Genomic DNA, 18,886 nt, shown 5'->3' on the forward strand with positions numbered 1-18,886 from the left:
GGAAAACATGACAGACAGGAGAATTTTCTCCTGTCTCTGCATTAAGTGACTGAACAAACAGGAACAAGGCAGGTTCTCCTGGATCCTTATTTTCCTCTCTGGGTGGGATAATATATCCAGAGTTCAACATTCAGGACAAGGGGATGGGGTTGAGAGAGAAAATGCCACCTGAAGAGTTGGTCTCTCTATCTAAGCAAAGAAATTTAGGATTTTTTTAATACCAAACCTGGCTCAGTGACTGCTGGGACAGAGGTTACTTCCGATGTAGATAAGGTTAATTATCTAAATGCTCCCCAGAACTTGGTTTTCAGCCCAAATCCGCTCTCACCGAGGCTTTTGGCTGTACCTTGGCCTGAGGCTGTTTTTTTACCCCCAGGACAAGGTGCTGGGGGGGAGCTGCTCTGTGGCTTTAGCTACCAGGAGATGGTGAGAGATAAATTCTTGTGTTCGCAGCATCGAAGGGCCCCCACCTCCTCCTTCCTCTGCCTCTCTGTCCTCTGCAGCACAGCCCCCACCACGGGCCATCCCCTGCACTGGGGATCCACTGCAGACCCAGCTGAGCAATTTTTTTTTTTTTTTTTTTTGCAAGAAAACATGCCAAAAACCTTCCAGCTCTGCAGCAAAACCAGCCCAAAGATTGCCAGAGCATCAAGGAGGGAAATCCCGGCTTAATAAAGAGAAATTACATTCATTTTCTTGTCAGCCTGTTGGAAATGATACAATTATTAAAAATAAGCTTTAGTTAGTTAATCATAACCAATACATTAATTATAGACAATGTGTTGTTCTTAAATTACTCTTTGCATATAGCAAAGCTCCTTTTGTGGGAACACAGCCTGGAAAAACGACTAAAACTGTAAAGTTTGTTGAGCTAACCTTGATATGCTGCAAGGAAAATTCACTGCTTTGTTTGCTAAAAATGTATAAAAAGGTGAGGAGGTTTTGGATCGGGGGCTGTGTGGAGGCTGGGATTTTGTCAGCCCCATCCACACCCAGAGCTGAGAATAAAGCAATTTTCTAACACTAAAAATGCAGCCTTGGAGGGTTCTCTTATCCTGATGGGTTTGGGTGTTTTTGGTAACAAGCTTGAAGCAGTTGCCAGCATTTCTCAAAGTTCAGTGATCCAAGCCATGGGATGTCAGAACATGGAATAGTTTATTTACAGGGTGACCAGTTTTTAAGCTTGAAAAACAACATTTCATCAGCACAGAGGGGCCAGGTGGGATCCATCCAGGAGATGAGGGATTTGTCCTGGAATTGTTTGAGAGCTACCTTGGAGGGCTGGGTGATAAGATGGGTTGGGATGGCCAGGGGTGCAGGGATAAAAACCAGCTCTGTCCCACTGCTCCTCCCCATTCCAGTTGCAAACCAGCTGCTCCTTGCCCTAATCCAAGGGGAAAAGGAGCACAGGTGGTTCCTTGTGCTGTGTCCCACCCCCCACCAGAAATGTGCACTTGGTGGTGTGAAAAATGCATGTATTTTATGATTGGCTTTTCACAAATATTCAAATGAATATTATATGTGTTGTGTTAGAAAGTGATGCTGTATTAATTCTCTAAAGTACTGTGTTAAATATAGTTTTAGGTTATAAAAATTGTTAAAATAGAAATGATGCTATGTAAGATACTTTTTTAAAGAAAGGACTCACATTGAGATGGCAGCGACAGGACACCTGAATCTTTCAGAGAAAAAGAATTTATTGCCCTCTTATCAGAAGAAACGAACTTCTTCCCACCTCGAAGGCGCTGTTGGGATTCGGAGGAAGAAGTTGATGATGACCAGACAGAATCCTGTGTTTGAATGGAATTTATGCATCATGTATGAAGTGTATGAATATGCAACAGGGTATTGTTTTTAAGGGTTAATCCTTTGTTACCAGGTGTCCTTTTTCAGGCTCGTGCTGCCCAGAAAAAGTACCTGGACATCTATAACTCTTTGTACTTGTTGTCTCATATTGTCCTAATTCAACTTGTCCAAATTATTATTACTCTAATTGTATTACTATTTTTATAACCATTTTATTACTATTAAACTTTTTAAAAATTTTAAAAACAAGTGATTGGCGTTTTTCACAGTGGTTTCCTGGGAAAGCATTGTTTGTTAAAGAATCTGGAAAAATCCAGATTTTCTGGAGCCAACACAGTTCATCCTCAGCGAGCCTGGGAGGCACAAAGCTCTGGGGTCCTGGGACAGCTTTGGAATTGGGTGGGAAGGAGCTCTGACAGTCTGTGCTGCAGGGCTGGGCCAGGCTGGAGGAGCTGGGGGGCACAGCTGTGTGTCCCTGTCCATCCCTCCTCATCCTCAGTTCCGCAGCTGCTGAGGAGCGTTTCAGAGATTAAAGCAAAACTTCACAAAGAGCCTTTCCAGGTCCATTCAGGGCAGGCGGAGGAGCAGAGGAGGAGTCTCAGGGAAGAGCTGCTTTGGCCCTGTCCCCTGTGTCTGGCCCATTTTCGGGCTTGGCAGCAATGCTGTAGTAGTAGGAGCGGATGGTGTTCTCCACAGCCACAAAGCCTGGACGTTCTTCCCATCTGCAAGGGCAAAAAAAGTCATCAGAGAGGAACAAATAAAATCATCAGAGAGGACAAAAGTGGCCTGATGCACTGAGAGGACACAGAGACCCTTGGGGGAGAGCAGCAGCCAGGGCTCAGGAGGCAGCTGAGACTTCTCAGGGACAGAGAAGGTCAAAGACACAGAGCCTTGGGTGTGATGGCATTCACAGGGGTTTTTGGATGAGGGAAGAGACGAGGATCTGACTCCATGTTTCAGAAGGCTTGATTTATTATTTTATGATATATATTATATTAAAACTATACTAAAAGAACAGAAGAAAGGATTTTCATCAGCAGGCTACCTAAGAATAGAATAAGAAGGAATGATAACAAAGGCTTCTGTCTCGGAGACAGAGAGTCCAAGCCAGCTGACTGTGATTGGCCATTAATTAGAAAAAACTCTATGAGACCAATCACAGATGCACCTGTTGCATTCCACAGCAGCAGATAATCAATGTTTACATTTTGTTCCTGAGGCCTCTCAGCTTCTCAGGAGGAAAAATCCTAAGGAAAGGATTTTTCAGAAAAGATCTCTGTGACACCTTGGGATCTTCCAGGATTGGCACAGGCAAATGGAGAGGTCTGATAATAAAAAATTCCTTTTGGGCTGGGGAATCATCACAAGGCAGGAGACATCATTTGCTTTGTGTTGTCACCACACAAGCAGTGTGGTGAAGGTGTCTCTGCCCATGGCAGGGGGTTGGACTGGATGGGCTTTAAGGTCCTTTCCAACCCAAATTTGCAATCCCATTCTGGGATTTGGTGGCTCTGGTGGAGCTGGCACCGTGGTGAAATGCTCACCTGTATGTCCAGCACTGCTGCATCAGGGAGTACATCTCTGCTGGGCACTCCTGGGGACAGTCCATGCGCTTGCCCTGCTCTATGAAGCTGATCACCTCAGGGCCCTTCATTTTCTGGGATGGGAGTAAGAGGAAAGGGATTAATGTGCTCAGAGCTGGCAGCAGGGCTAGAGGAGACAGGTTAGAGCTGGGCCTGGGGTGGAGCTTTGGTCCCATACACTCCACACCCAACAGCCACTGTTCCCACCCCAGCAGCCAGAACTGGTGTCCCACACTGTGGCCAGGCCGTCCTGCAGATCCCATCCCAGCCACCTTGCAGATCCCATCCCATAGACCCCATCCCAGCCACCCTGCAGATCCCATCCCACAGATCCCATCCCATCCCATCCCATCCTGCAGATCCCATCCTATAGACCCCATCCCAGCCACCCTGCAGATCCCATCCTGTCCATTCCATCCCACAAACCTTGCAGACCCCATCCCACCCAACCTACTCACCCCAACCCTCCTGTCCTACCAACCCCATCCCACCCACCCTGCCCACACTCCAGATCCCACCCCACCCAAGCACAGGCCCAGCAGTGGATGAGAAGTGATTATTTTTATCTCTCAAGTGAGCAGAAGGATCAAAGAGAAGAAGGATCAAAAAACTCTGCTTCAATCCAAACCCAAATGAGTTCCGTTTGTTTTCTTGTTTTTCTCTCTTAAATCTAGCACAAAGCTGCAGGATCCACCCTAATTTGTGCCGTTCCCAAGGTAGAGTGGGGCTGTGACACCCATGGGTGACAGAGCCAGCTCTGCCTCACATTATGGGGCCCTTCCTCACCTTTTAGGGTTCCTGCCTCACCTTGTAGGGTTTCTGCCCGAAGCTGAAGGCCTCCCACATGGTCACACCGTAGCTCCAGACATCGCTCTTGCTGGAGAACTTATGGAAGAGGATGCACTCGGGGGCGTACCACTTCAAGGGCCACTTCCCTGCTGTCCTGGCCTGCAGCAGAGCAAGGAGGGACATTTGCAGCCTGAGATTGCTGGGAGCTGCACCTGGATTCTGCTGGGTGTTTGTGTCAAATCTCACATGGCTGAAAAAATCACCTGAAATGGGAGCTCCAAAGCCCAGTCCAGGCCCTGCTGTCCTGTTGTGCAGGTGCTGAATGCCCATGGTGCCACCCGCCCCCAGGGCTCAGTTAAGCCATGGAATCATGAAATGGTTTGGGTTGGAGGGACCCCAAAGCCCATCCAGTGCCATGGCAGGGACACCTCCCACTGTCCCAGACTGCTCCCAGCCCTGGCCTTGGGCACTGCCAGGGATCCAGGGGCAGCCACAGCTGCTCTGGGAAATCCATTCCAGGGATGGATTCCACAATTCCTGTGCAAGATCCCATCCAGCCCTGCCCTGTGGCAGTGGGAGCCATTCCCTGTGTCCTGTCCCTGCAGGCCTTGTCCCCAGTCCCTCTGCAGCTCTCCTGGAGCCCCTTCAGGCCCCAAAAGGGGCTCTGAGGTGTCCCTGGAGCCTTCTCCTGTCCAGGTGAGCAGGCCCAGCTGTGCCAGGCTGGCTCCAGAGCAGAGGGGCTCCAGCCCTGTGACCAGTTCAGTGGCCTCATTCCAACTGGTCCTCATCGTTCTTGAGCTGGTGGCCCCAGAGCTGGACACAGAATTCCAGGTGGGGTCTCTCCTTTAGTTGAGCACTGCTGGGAAGATCAGCCCTGGCTCACTCTTCATCACCTCTTCTCTCTGGCTCCTCTCATCCCCCTGGCTACCTCTGCATCCTCCTTGTCACCTCCTACCTCTGCAAAGCCCCTTTTGATGTCACACCAGTGAGGCACAGCCTGATGTGCAGAGGGGTCTGTGGACAGCCCAGATCCTCAAGTCTCTGGGGGTCTCATCCTCCCAGCCAGGAGGGCTCCTGCTCCAGACCCTTTGCTTGCTCACACCCACCTTGTAGTAGCTGTCGTCAGCTCCCAGAGCCTTGGAGAGCCCAAAGTCACTGATCTTGGCATAGTGCTGGTTGACCAGCAAGACATTCCTGGCTGCCAGGTCCCTGTGGACAAAGTTCTTCTCCTCCAGGTACTTCATGCCCATGGACACCTGGTGCATCAGCTCCACGATGTTGCTCGTTGTAATCTCGTCCCTGGGGAGGGTGAAAGGAGATCTCAGTCATAAAGAACCTGCTGTGGTCCCTTCTGGCTTTTCCAGCTGCAAGGGAGAATGAGCATGGAGAGCTCTGCTCCAGAAGCATCAGCCCCTGGAGCCTCACATTAAATATTTCTTTCTGCTCTTTTCAGCTTTCCTGCACCTACAAGGGTGTGGATGTGACAGCCTGGTCAGAGACAGAGAAAGCAAGATAAGCATCCTGGATCTCAAGCAAATTGTGTTCTATTTACCATCTGTATGGCGTTGTCTTCTGTTCAGTGGGCAGTTTTCCTTATCTCTTCTACCACTGGGGAGACATCTGCTGATAACAGCCATTGAATGTCACTGCATGGCTGATAAGAATTACAGCATCCCATTGGGAGATGTGAGCCCAGAGGGAGGAGCCAAGCATTCCTGCCTGGATATAATCTGGAGATTCTGGAACACCAGAACAGCTTCTGCACTGGATTCCCCAGAGGAACAGCAGCTGCCTCTTCTTCCACTGGAGCTTCAGAGGAAGAATACATCCTTCTCTACAGGACCCCCTTGCTCCAGCAGAACCACCCCTGACACTGCAGGAGGGCTGCAGCCACAATTCCAATGGGACTGCCACCAACACCCTGACCCACAGGGTGTAGGGTTGGGTTCTGACTCTCTCAGTGTTGTTTTAGTTCACTGCATTGTTTATCTTTTTATTTTCTTCCATATTAAAGAACTGTTATTTCCTGCTCTCATTTTTTTTTTGCCTGAGAGCCCCTTAATTTAAAATTTATAGCAATTTGGAAAGGTGGGCAGAGGTGGGGTGTTTTCCATTTTCCATTTCAGGGGAGGCTCCTGCCTTCCTTAGCAGGCACCTGTCTTTCCAAACCAAAACAGTAAGTTTTCCCAGAATCGTTCTGGGAAGCTTTAGGGAGCTGGAGATAAACAATGATAGCCAAATATTAAAAACTGGAGATAAACAATGATAGCCAAATATTAAAAATAATCTGCAGGCAGTGTTTTTCTAATAATCTGTTTTTCTGGTTTTCTCATAAGATTGGCTAATTAACAAGACACCCATTTGTAAGCAATCATATGAAATGTATTGATTAAATGACCAATCAGGTCCACCTGTAGCAAACTAAGCTATAAAAGAAGTGAGGGTGAAATAAATGAGGCTTTTTACCATTTTGCCTTCTGATCCAACTGCGTGTCATCTCTGACTCAATGGTGACACAAGGGTGGGCTTTTGAAGTCAATTTTGAGAAGAAACACAGAAAATCAGCCACGTTTTATCCAACACTCACTTCTTGGAAGCCAAGAACCTGTTGAGGGGCCCTCCAGAAGCCATCTCCATCACCAGCATCAGTGACTCGGCCTCGCACACTCCAATCATTCTCACAATGTAGGGATTGTCCAGCTGGTGCATGATCTGAGCCTCCTTCATCATCTCATCCTTCACTGTCTTCTCGTTGTTGCTCTTCAGCACCTTGATGGCCACGTCAATCTGCTTCCTGCATGGGGGAACAGTCGTTGTGTCACTGTTATATTTTCTGAAAAATCCCTTTGCCAGGATTGCTTCTCCTGTGTTTGCTGCTCTGGAATATGGTCTTGAGATTGTTTAGCCAAATATGTGATTGTTTTTTAATTAATAACCAATCACCATCAGCTGTGTCAGACTCTGAGGAGTCAGTTATGAGTTTCATTATTCATTCTTGTTAAGCCTTCTGTCTGTATCCTTATTTTTTTTTTAGTATAGTTTTAGTATAGCATAATATAATATGTAATATAATATGTAATAATAAATCCGCCTTCTGAGAACATGGAGATTTCTCATCTCTCACCTCATCCTGGGGACCTCACAAACACCACACCATGGGATGGGCTGAGCATAGCTGGAATTAGGGGTCACAGCCAGGAATGGAAATCCCTTTTCCTGGGACACTGATCTCTCAACAGCCAGTTCTGGCAGGGCCCTGCACCATCCTGGTGTCCCAGGATGGAGAGAAAGGTCACCTCACCTTTGTGGGTGTAGCCAGAAGTTGCCATCCCTGATCTGGGGATGACACCTCCCGTCCCACACTGAGATCTGGGTCATCAGTGCCATTTTTCCAGGAGGAAACTGAGGCACAAGTAGGTAAAGACCATCACAGACAACCAGGAACAATGCACAACTCCTCAGTGTCACTGCTCTGGCCTGACATGGACAGAGGTGGCCTCAGGAATGTGGAGTTGTTCCTCTGAGCACAGCAAGTCCCTTTGGAAGTGGCAGCAGCGTGCCTGGGAATGTGCAAATTACACACCCAGGGCACTGCAGCTGTCAGTGAAAATCCATGGGAAGCCATGGAATTACAGCATCATATCATAATATCCTGGGATCAGCTGGGTTGGAAAAGACCTGCAAGATCATCAACTCCAACCCCTGGCTGAACACCACCATCCCCACTAAACCCCACCACAAAACCTGCTCATCTTCTGAACACTTCCAGGGCTGGTGCCTCACCCATCACATCCATCACCCCCGACCTTCCAGATCATTTCTTATCCCCTCCAGTGTCACTTTGGGGCCCATCTAGTGACCAACAGGACAGCTGTGGACACCTCAAGCCCAGCCAGGTCCCTCTCCTCCCCCTTCCTTTCCCAGCACCCTCACTCACTTCCTCATTTTGTAAACTCCCTTCTTGACGCAGCCAAAGTTTCCGGCGCCCAGCTCCACCTCATCAATCATCAGGTGGTCCCTCTTCAGGAACAGTTTCTTGTCCTTCAGCTCCTCGGGGTCGCTGTAGGGGCTCTCGTAGACACTGGTGTCCATGGGCAGCAGCCGGGATTTTCCTGCCCCTTCCCAAGAGGAGCACTTGGTTATAAACCTGCCCTTCCCCATTTCCCCATCCCGCTGTCCCTCATGGATTGGGAACGGTTTCTCTGCTCTTTTGGCCAGTTCACCTCCACCTCCAACATTTCTGGTCCCTCCTGGGCATCTCCCTCCCTTTCACAACCCAGGACCCCTCCCCGTCCTGTCTCTTCACAGAGAGCAGCAGGCACAACCTTCCCAGGATTTCTCCTGGGGAAGGCAGTGAGAAGCTCAGAGAAAGAAGAGAGAAAACAATTCTTATCTCTATTTGCTGCTCCTGTTGTTTGGCAACATGTGGAATGTGTTATGGAGATTGTTTACCCAAAGCAATTTGTTAACTGACTCTGGTAATGATTTGGATTTATTGACCAGTTAGGTCAAAGCTGTCTGGTAAGGGTCATGGGTTTTTATTTAGTAATATAGTTTAGTATAGTATGAGTATAGTAGGTAGTATGATATGGTATGATATGATATGATATGATATGATATGATATGATATAATATAATATAATATAATATAATATAATATAATATAATATAATTAATATAGCAATTGTTCAGCCTTCTCAATCTTGGAGTCATTGCACATTATTCCTCTGGCTGGGTGTCATCCTGCATCAATACAGTCCTAGTGTACTGCAAGAGGTGGGATGAGGATAGGGGTCTGAGCATTCCCACTCCACATATCTGCCCTTTACCCCACTGAAATTCAGCTGAATTCACTGAAAAATGTTAATTTTAGTGAAAAAAGTAAATTTTAGTGAAAAATGCCAATTTTAGTAAAAAACGGGGCTACGACAGGGCTTCACTTGTGGCTAAGGCAAAGAATGGGGTAAGGCTTGATTTCCTGGGAGCCCAGTGTGAGTGCAGGGCCCTGAAATGTCTGGGGTGCTCCTGGGTGCTTTTGTAAGAAAGGAGTTTTGCAGCATGGCTCCAGGGAACCCCATGGCTCCTGGGACATTCCCTGTCCTGTCCCCTAAGAGGAGGAAAGGGCTCTGGAGGTGCTCACCAACAGGGTCTGGGGTGTATCCATCTGCATTGAGAGGGCCCAGGTTTCTCTGAAATGAGAAGAAATGAGGAGAAAGTGGATAAAGGAGAAATTGCTTCAGTTGCAAATGGAAGGGAAAGGGACAGGGAAAGTGCACCCCGACACAGCCCCAGCTGGTAATCCCTCTGAAAGGTGAGACTGGAGTGGTCTGGAGGCAACATTGCTGTGTATAAAGAAATTTTTTCTGTATAAATAAATAGAGGGACATCACTCAGCCTCACAATTCCTTGAGCTGGGAGGAACCCTCAGGGATGATCAGTGCAGCCCTGTCCCTGCACAGCCACCTCAACACCCCCACCCTGAGCACCCCTGGGAGCTCCTGCAGCTCTGGCAGCCTTGGCACCATTGCCTGGGCAGCCTGGGCAGTGCCCAGCAGCCTCGGGGGGCAGAACCTTGCCCTGAGCTCCATGCCAAGGCCTGGCACAGCTGCAGCCCTTGCTGGGCTCCTGTCCCTGTGCCAGAGCAGAGCTCAGCCCCTGCCCCTGTGCCTGCCCTGGGGAGGAGCTGCAGCCCCCGAGGAGCCTCCCCTCAGTCTCCTGGGCTGCAGCTGAACCAGCCAAGTGCCCTCAGCTGCTCCTCAGCCCTTCCCCAGCTCCGTGTCCCTCCTCTGGGCGCTCTCCAACAGCTTTGGGTCCTTCTGATCTTGTGGTGCCCAAAGTGCCCCCAGCACTGGAGCTGAGGCTGCCCCAGGGCAGAGCAGAGTGGGACAATCCCTCCCTGGGCCTGGTGCCCCCAGCACAGGGTGGCCCTTGGGGCTGCCAGGACCCAGCAGTGACTCAGATCCAACTGGCACTGACCAGGACCCCCAGGCCATTTCTGCAGTGCTCTGAGATGAGCCAGATCTGCTGTGATGCCTGGAACAGTTGCTGTGCACATCCCAAGGGATGCTCCTGCCTTAGAAGAGCTCAGCTTGGCCACCTTGGTCTGGTTCTCTGGCTGTCTGCTGATTTCCAGGACATCCAGGACAGCCAGGTTTGGCTTTGGGATTTGCTGCTGAATTTCTTTTTCCCTCAGCCCCTTCCCCAGCTCCATGTCCCTCCTTTGGGCACTCTCCAACACCTGGGCAGTGCCCACCACCCTGGGGGCCACTGTGGGTGAGGCGATGGGTGAGCCTCCAGACCTCACTCAGCCCCCCAGGATCCCCAAACCCGCTGCTTTCAGCCCAGCCCAGCACTCAGGGGCTGAGCAGGGACATTCCCCAGGGCAGGGCGAGCACAAAGCCCTGGCTGGGGGCCAGTGGGAGCAGCAGGGCTGAGCATTCCCAGAATCCCAGCGATGGAGGGGTCCCCAAGGACAGCCCCACATGTGGCAATGAGTTCTGGATGAATGGAAACCCTTCTCAGCTCCACCAAGGGCTGTGCCCAGCTATTCCCCACCCCCATCCAAGCTGGAAAGGGAACAACATCCCAGCTGGGCTTAATAAAGTCCAGCGCAGTTGCTGAGCTTTTAGACAAAAGCAGGGTTTGAAGAGCAGGGTTTGATCAGCCAGGCTTGAAATGCAGCAATATTAAAACCACTGAGCTCCCAATGAAACAAAGCCTCCCCCAAACTCACGCTCACGGAGGGGTGGGTGGGTGGAACTGGTGCTGCTGAGGCTGCAAAACAAGAGAGAGGGTTTGTTATTATGAATTTATCAGGAATTTGTTATCAGCAGTTTGTTATCAGCAGTTTGTTATAAGGAGTTTGCCACAAGCAGGGCCAGAGCATCAGTCCTTGAAGGACCCTGTGGGTCTGATCCCATCCCCTCCAACCCCCAAAGGAAAATTTTCCCAGCTTCAGCCTAAAAAGGAGTGGAAATGGCTCTGGATGTGGCTGTTATTCCCAAGTTTTGTTAGGGAAAGTGCCACCACTGGAGCACCCCATGGGCAGGGACTGGCTGAGCTGTGTCCCAGGACAGGGCAGCTCTCAAGTGACATTTGTGACATGTGGAGCCAAAGTGGCCCCTGGGAGGAAGAGAAATTTGGGCTGGCACTGCTCCAACTGGCACCAGATCGTGGCAATCCAAGGCCAGGGGTGGCACTGGGAGGTGTCAGCTCACCTGGCATGTTGGGGTTGGGGCAGGCTTCCCTCAGGTAGAAAATCAGCCCGTCTGGTTTGAGTTTTAAGTACTCCACCAACTGGGAAAGGGATGAGAGGAAAAAGAGATTATTGTGAGGAGAAAAAAAATCAATACATAATATATAATATATAATATAGAATATAGAATATAGAATATAGAATAATATATACTAATCAGTAGATAGTATATATTAATATTATAATATATAAGTGTATATTTATATATTAATATAATATATACTTATATATTATATTAATATAACTTAATAATATTAATTTAATAATATATAATTATATAGCATTTAATATCATTTAATATAATGCAATTATATATATTTAAAATAAAATAAATCTTTATACTGTATGGTTTATATATTATAATATATAATATATAATACATAATATATTACATATTATATATTATATATATTACATAATATATATTACATAATATATAATACATAATACATAATACATAATACATAATACATAATACAAAATATTAATATTAATATCAATTAGATAGTAATATGTTATAGTATTGTATAGTATATATTTAATTTTATGTTTTTAATATATGTAATTATATGTTATTTACTGTATTATACATATTATCATATTATATTATATTATATTATATTATATTATATTATATTATATTATATTATATATAAAAAATGTAGATGATGATGATGATGATTTTTTTTTTTTTTTTTTTTTTTTTTTGTGGCTTAGTACTATGATTCCTCTCAGATTTATGGCAGGCAGGCACCAGACTGTTTCTGTCTTCTCTGTGTGCACTTAGGGATGTCCCAGGGTATGATTGCATCCCTGGATATCTGCCAGAGCTGGGAAGAGCTTGGGAAATTGAATAAGGCCCAAAGGAAAGACAAAATCTGCAGTCTGAGCAGGGCGTGTGGAGCGCAGTGCCATTGTTGTGCCAGCCAGGAAGGGGTTTAGGCCCTGAGGTGTGGGATAAATCCTGAGAGAAGGCAGATTCTTTCCCCCAGAGGACCTGCAGGGCTTGTTCTGTGGATCCCAGGCAGTTTTTGATGGTGGCACCCCTGGAGCCAGCACAGAGAGGACATCACTCAGCCTGGGGACAAAGAGCTCAGCCCCCAAGGACACCGGGCTTTCCCTTCCCCTCCTGCCTGGCTCAGATTTCAGCTGCAATTGAGAGCCGGGCACGGCTCTGTTGCCATAAAAATGCCCCAAAATCTTTGTTCTCAATAAAATTCCATGTGAAAACAGCCCTGGGAATCCAGAAAATTCAGCAAAATGGGGTTGTTGTCCCTCAGACAGCCCTAGCCAGGAGGAAGCTCTGGCATCCCCTCCCTGCCTAATTTTTGTTAATGGTTTAACTCTTAAATGACTTGTTTTAATTAATTAACCCCAACCAATATATGCATTAATTATAAATATTGTGTTATTCTTCAGTTACTCCCAGCCAGGATGGAACAAGGTTGTCATGAGCTACTTTTGCAGGAGCACAGCTGGACAAAATTACTGGAATTTTAAGTTTTGATAAACTAACTCTGATATACCCCAGTGAACAAAGCCAGGGAGAGGAAGATGGATTGAGGTTGGACATCTGGAATGCAGAATTTATGGACCACAAGGAGACTTTGGAGAAACCAGAAGAAAAAAAGAAGAGACTAAAAATGATTCAGTTTAAGCACTGGAGAGTCCCTGCTAAGGAAAAAAAAATAGAAAAAAATCTTTTTTAGTTTTAAAAAAATTAAAAATATGGTCTAATTAGCAGAAAAGAGAAATTAATAACCAATAGAGGATAAAATACTAATTAATGAAAGAGAATTAGCATGGAATCATGGAATATTCTGAGTTGGAAGGGACCCCTGAAGATCAGTGGTGATGATTATTAATTATTAAGTGATGGGGATCAAACCACAACTTTGGTGTTATGATGTCATTTAGAAACAATGAATATTAATTTATTTTTCTATATAAATAAGTATAAAAATTAAAATACTTTTATATAAATATATTTTCTAAAATATAAATATAAATATAAATATAAATATAAATATAAATATATCGTATTCCTATAAATAAATATTTATATTTTATATCATTTTATATAAATATAAATGTCTAATCAAGTAATAACATTTTGGATCAGGGTCTGTGTGGCGGCCAGAATTTTGTCAGCCATGCACACAACCCCTGGCCAGGAATAAAATAATTCCTGATTTGCTGACACTAAAAAAATGGCATTAGAGGGGTTTATTTATTTGTTTGTCCTGAAGATTTTGAGGGACTTGGTAATGCTTCACAGCAAGGAAAAAGTGCCTCAATTTCTTGGTACCTGCCAGAGTGTGTCGAATTTGGTGCCCTCAGGAATGGAATATTTCCCAGATTTGTCATGATCCACCCGGTAGTGATACACAGTCTTGCCATAGACGAGGGACAGGGCGTAGGCACGATTCTCCTTCTTCTCTCTCAGCCTGGCAGGGAGGAAAATGATTCAGAAATTATTAAAAGCAGCTCTTGGTTTTACTCTGAGGATTGTCAGTGCCAGTGGTGAGTGGGTATGGGTACATGGAGAGGTGTCCCTGCATCCCTGTATAAAATTATATGTATTATATATATTTGTACATATATATATATATATATATATATATATATATATTTGTACATATATATATATAAAAAATATATAATATAATATATAATATGTAGTATATATTATCTAATATATAATATCTAACATATAATATATAATATATATTATATAATATATAATATACAATATACAATATATAATATATAATATATCATATAATAGATAGATAATAGGTAATAGATAATAGATAACATACAATATATAATACATAAAATATAATACATTAGGCATTATGTATTGTGTATTATATATTATACGTTATATATTATATATTATATATTATATATTATATATTATATATTATATATTTTCATAAATTATATATATTATAATATATTACATGCTATAAAGTTATATACTATTATATATTATAAAATTATACATATAATGTATAAAATTATATATATTCCAGTACAAAACAAAATGCAAGAGGCTGTCTGGAGCTATTTTTAAGGGCAGTGGGGATGGAAAATGGTCAGAAATCCAGGGATGCCAGCATTGCATACTCACAGGAATTTCCCATCAGGCTGTGCCCCTGAGTAGAGTCTCCGTTCTGCCTCCTCCCTACTGATGTTGCCGTGGTACCAGGGCATCCTCTCATGGGCTGTGGTGGCCACCAGCTTCTCCACCTGGGGAGCCTGGCTGATGATGGCCTGTTCCAGGGCATCCCCCTGGAAAAGAGCAGGAAAAGAGACCTCCTGCCATCCTGCTGTTCTGCTGATGGCTTCAGCACAGCTCACTGGGGGCACAGGACACAGGAAACTTGGAAGGCCTCGTGATCAACTGAGACCCAACAGCAGCTGAATTATTTTCTGCTGCAGAGCAGAATTCCTGCTCAGGGCAAGGTTCTTCCCCCCAAGGGTGCTGGGCACTGACCAGGATCCCCAGAGAATGGTCCCAAGGCTGCCAGAGCTCCAAGAGAGATTGGATACAGACTCACACAATTCACAGAGTCACAGAATTCACAGAATTTCAGAATCACTGGGTTAGAAGAGACCTTCAAGATCATCGAGTCCAACCCAGCCCCAACACCTCAGCTGAACCCTGGCACCCAGTGCCACATCCAGGCTTTGTTAAACACACCCAGGGATGGTGACTGCACCACGTCCCCGGGCAGCCATTGCAGAACTTTTTTACCCTTTCTCTAAAAAATTTTTTCCTGATATCCAACCTGTATTTCCCTTGGCACAGCTTGAGGCTGTGTGCTCTGGTTCTGTCAGTGCTGCTGCAGAAAGAGCCCAGCCCAGCTGAGCACAGGCACCTTTCAGGAGCTGCAGAGAGCAATGAGGGCACCCCTGAGTCTCCTTTTCTCCAGGCTGAGCACCCCCAGCTCCCTCAGCTGCTCCTCACAGGGTTTGTGTTCCCAGCCCCTCACCAGAGCCCTCAGGGGTGCTCAGGGTGGGGTTGTTGTGGTGTCTGTGCAGGGACAGGGGCTGCGCTGGATGATCTTTTGGGTCTCTTCCAGCTCAGGATATTCCATCTCTCCGTGATTTTCTTGAGAGCACAACCTTTCTGGTGCCCCTGCCCACCACCCACAGGCACCAGGACTTGGCAGGGTCGGCGCAGTCTGGCAATCACAGGGAAGGACCCTGAGCTCCTTTCCCCGGGCTCACACCGGTGCCAAACTGTTCCTGTCCCTTTGCCAGGAGGTGGCGATGTCCTTTGTGCTATCTGCAGGTGGCCACAGATCTGCGCGGGGGGAAACCCTACAGAATCCCCTGTTCTGGGAGAGAATTCTGCTACAAAATACCTCATTTTAGCACAGAACACCTCAATTTGCTATGGAAACCCTAGAGAACACCTCGTTCACCCTATAAAATACCTCATTCTGTCAAACACATTTGGTGTAAATAGGCCAAATTCAGGAAGCTTCTGTAGAAAGGCTCCATAAGGGCACTGCCTGAGCCATATTTCTCCAAGGACTTAAAAGTCAGAAAAAATAAAATCCCAGAATAATTTAGGTGGGATAAGACCTCCAGAGTCATCAAGGCCAAGCTGTGCCCCATCCCCAGTTTGTCCCCAGCTCAGAGCACTGAGTGCCACCTCCAGGCCTTCTTTGGACATCTCCAGGGATGGTGACTCCAAACCTCCCTCGGCAGCCCCTGCCAAAGAAACAACAAAATGACCCCTGGAAATGTCTGAGGAGCCAAGGTAGCAGCAGGCAGAAAGATATGAGGTCCATGGCTGCCAGTGGGAGCATTTTGAGTTTTGATTTATATATTTTGATTTATATGATTTTTTTATATTGTAGATGTTCCAGTCTGCAATAAAATGCAGGCTCCTGTTTGTGGCCATTTTTAAATATAAATAATTCACAGACCTGATCCACCTCCCCTTTCTTGATCGCATGGGTAAAACCTTCACTGATTAAAAAAAACATCCAGAGATGCAAAAATTCCACTCCAAAGAGTGAAAATGACCAGAGCAAAGTCTAAATCTGCTAATCTGCTTTCATTTCATCTTCAGCACAATGTTTGGAGGCATGGGCACCTCATATATGGAGAGATGTTCCCAGAAATCACAGAACATTCTGAGTTGGAAGGGAACCACAAGGATCATCAAGTCCAGTTATTAAGTAAATGGCCCCATATGGGGATGGAACCCAAAGCCTTGGCATTATTAGCACCTGCTCTGACCAACTGAGCCAATCCCAGGACTGGGATGGAGAATCTGCTGCCAGCAGTGCCAGGGATACATCCATGGCATGGAGATCATGTCTTTATGTGCCCCTGGAGCTCTGTGGTTGGGGTTTGGGACGGGTTTGTTTAGATCTGGGATGGGTTTGTTGGGGTTTGGGATGGGTTTGTTTGGTTCAGGGATGGGTTTGTTGTGGTTTGGGATGAGTTGGTTTAGTTTTGTAATGAGTTTGTTGGGGTTTGGGATACATTGTTGGCTTTTGGGATGGGTTGTTGGCTTCTGGGATCAGAGCTCCAGTTTAAGGCAGGGAGCATCCCATGGGATGCAGAGGAGAGGGCCTGCAAAGTCAGTTCCAGCTGTTCCAAGGACATGTCTGAAGGCTTGGGAAGATGTTTAGACCAGTGTGTGGAGAAGAAACTGAGATAGAGCAGGATTCAGACCCCTCACAGTGCCAGCATCCTCCAAGGAGAGCAATCTTACTCTGCTGTGCTGCAAATGGACATGACAGCACCACAGGGATCACAGCTTCCCACCCTGATGGAACCCTGGCTGCTGAGAATTTCAGACTTTCTGTGCTGCCAGGCACTGACCCCCAAGAGAACACTGCATTGACCTGAGGCTGTGGAGAAGCTTCCAAAATGGAATGACAGAACTGGGATTGTGGGAGTGCAGTTTGAATAGAAGTGTGTAATAGCACATGGTAGAAAACACAGACTTTAAGGGTTTAAAATACAGTAAATTATACAAAGCAAAATGGAGGTTTTGGGGTGGAGCCTGGTCCTTCACCTTCTTCTCCATGGGTTTGAGTGGCTTTGTGTAATTGGATAAAAAGTCCACATCGTGAGCCATGGGTGGTTGGGTATTGGGTTAAAAGTAAAAATAATTTACTTGTCATTTCTTAACTGGACAGTTTATCCTTAAAAGGACTTGTAGAGAGAGAGATAGGGCTTCATTTTTTAGCTTGCTAGAGTGAAGTGCTGCAGAACTCTTGGTTTGTGGGACTGTAACAGAGATAAGAACTGATAAACGTCTGAGTGCCAACCTGAAACACCGCAATTAATCCTGACCCTGGCAAAAAATAAGAGAAGCAAAAAAAAAAGACAAGCAAAAAAAGAAAAAGCAAAAAAAAAAAAGAATCCACACGACCCCACACTTTGAAAGCCCCAGTACCTCCAGTTTCCAGGTCTGCCGCACGTATTCCCGCACCATGTTGTCCCTCATGCTGTCAAAGACGCCGGGCTGGGGCTCCACCCCGCTGGGGCGGTTGCAGGGCTTGCGCAGCGGGCAGCAGAGCCCGTCGGCGTCCTTGGAGTAGAACTCGCAGAGCTCCTCGGGGCCGCAGTGCGCCTTGCCCCCCAGGATGGCGTAGGTGCCGTTGAGCTGGCGCTCGATGGGGTAGTGGTAGAACTGCAGGTCGCACACCTGTCACAGAGATCTTTTATGGAAAATCCTTTCCTTAAGATTTTTCCCCCTGAGAAGCTGAGGGGCCTCAGGAACAAAATGTAAGCAATGGTTATCTGCTGCTGTGGAATGCAACAGGTGCATCTGGGATTGGCCCACGTTGGATGTTTGTAATTAATGGCCAATCACAGCCCAGCTGGCTTGGACACAGAGCCCAAGCCATAAACCTTTGTTATCATTCTTTGCTATTCTATTCTTAGCCAGCCTTCTGATGAAATCCTTTCTTCTATTCTTTTAGTACAATTTTAATGTAATATATATCATAAAATAACAAATCAAGCCTTCTGAAACATGGAGTCAGATCCTCGCCTCTTCCCTCGTCCAAGAATCCCTGTGAACACCGTCACACCTACCATGGAGAGCACGTAGCCGCCCAGGCTGCGCAGGCACTGCCGCAGCAGGAACAGCCCGTCCGCCATCCCGCCCAGCTTCAGGTGCTCCTCGGCCTCTGAGCGCGCGATGCTGCCGTAGTAGAAGGGCAGGTGGGCGGCAGCGTCCGGCATCTCCCCCTCCGCTCGATGGATTACGCGCTGTGGAGGCTGGTGGGTCAACAGGGAGGAAGGTGACGGTGCTCCCCTGCAGGGAAAAGCATTCAAGTTATAACCAAATGTTGGGGAAGATGAAACAGGAAAGCCTTATCAATATGATTGCCTGGCAAAAGATTTTGAGAATATAGAAAATACAAGCAAGATTGAAATGAAAGCAAGCTTTGAGATACCTCAGTTACTG

At 46.5% G+C, this 18,886-nt stretch overlaps 1 protein-coding gene across 1 annotated transcript; it reads right to left on the minus strand.

The window, feature by feature from the left end:
* Window positions 1–2,404: 2,404 nt before the first annotated feature.
* LOC128946930 (tyrosine-protein kinase ZAP-70) lies at window positions 2,405–18,660 on the minus strand. Its single transcript, XM_054290954.1, has 13 exons — window positions 18,511–18,660; window positions 17,867–18,118; window positions 14,570–14,730; window positions 13,742–13,880; window positions 11,396–11,474; window positions 10,912–10,952; window positions 9,319–9,367; window positions 8,116–8,296; window positions 6,766–6,972; window positions 5,285–5,477; window positions 4,197–4,337; window positions 3,351–3,463; window positions 2,405–2,528 (listed from the first exon to the last, which is right to left on the minus strand). The coding sequence occupies exons 1-13, from the start codon at window positions 18,658–18,660 to the stop codon at window positions 2,405–2,407; spliced, it is 1,830 nt and encodes a 609-aa protein (XP_054146929.1).
* Window positions 18,661–18,886: the final 226 nt, after the last annotated feature.

This window comes from Melozone crissalis, unplaced genomic scaffold (assembly GCF_028551555.1).
Source record: "Melozone crissalis strain CALT ecotype California unplaced genomic scaffold, PUWL_Pcris_2 ptg000088l_1, whole genome shotgun sequence".
Taxonomy (NCBI): Eukaryota; Metazoa; Chordata; class Aves; order Passeriformes; family Passerellidae; genus Melozone; species Melozone crissalis.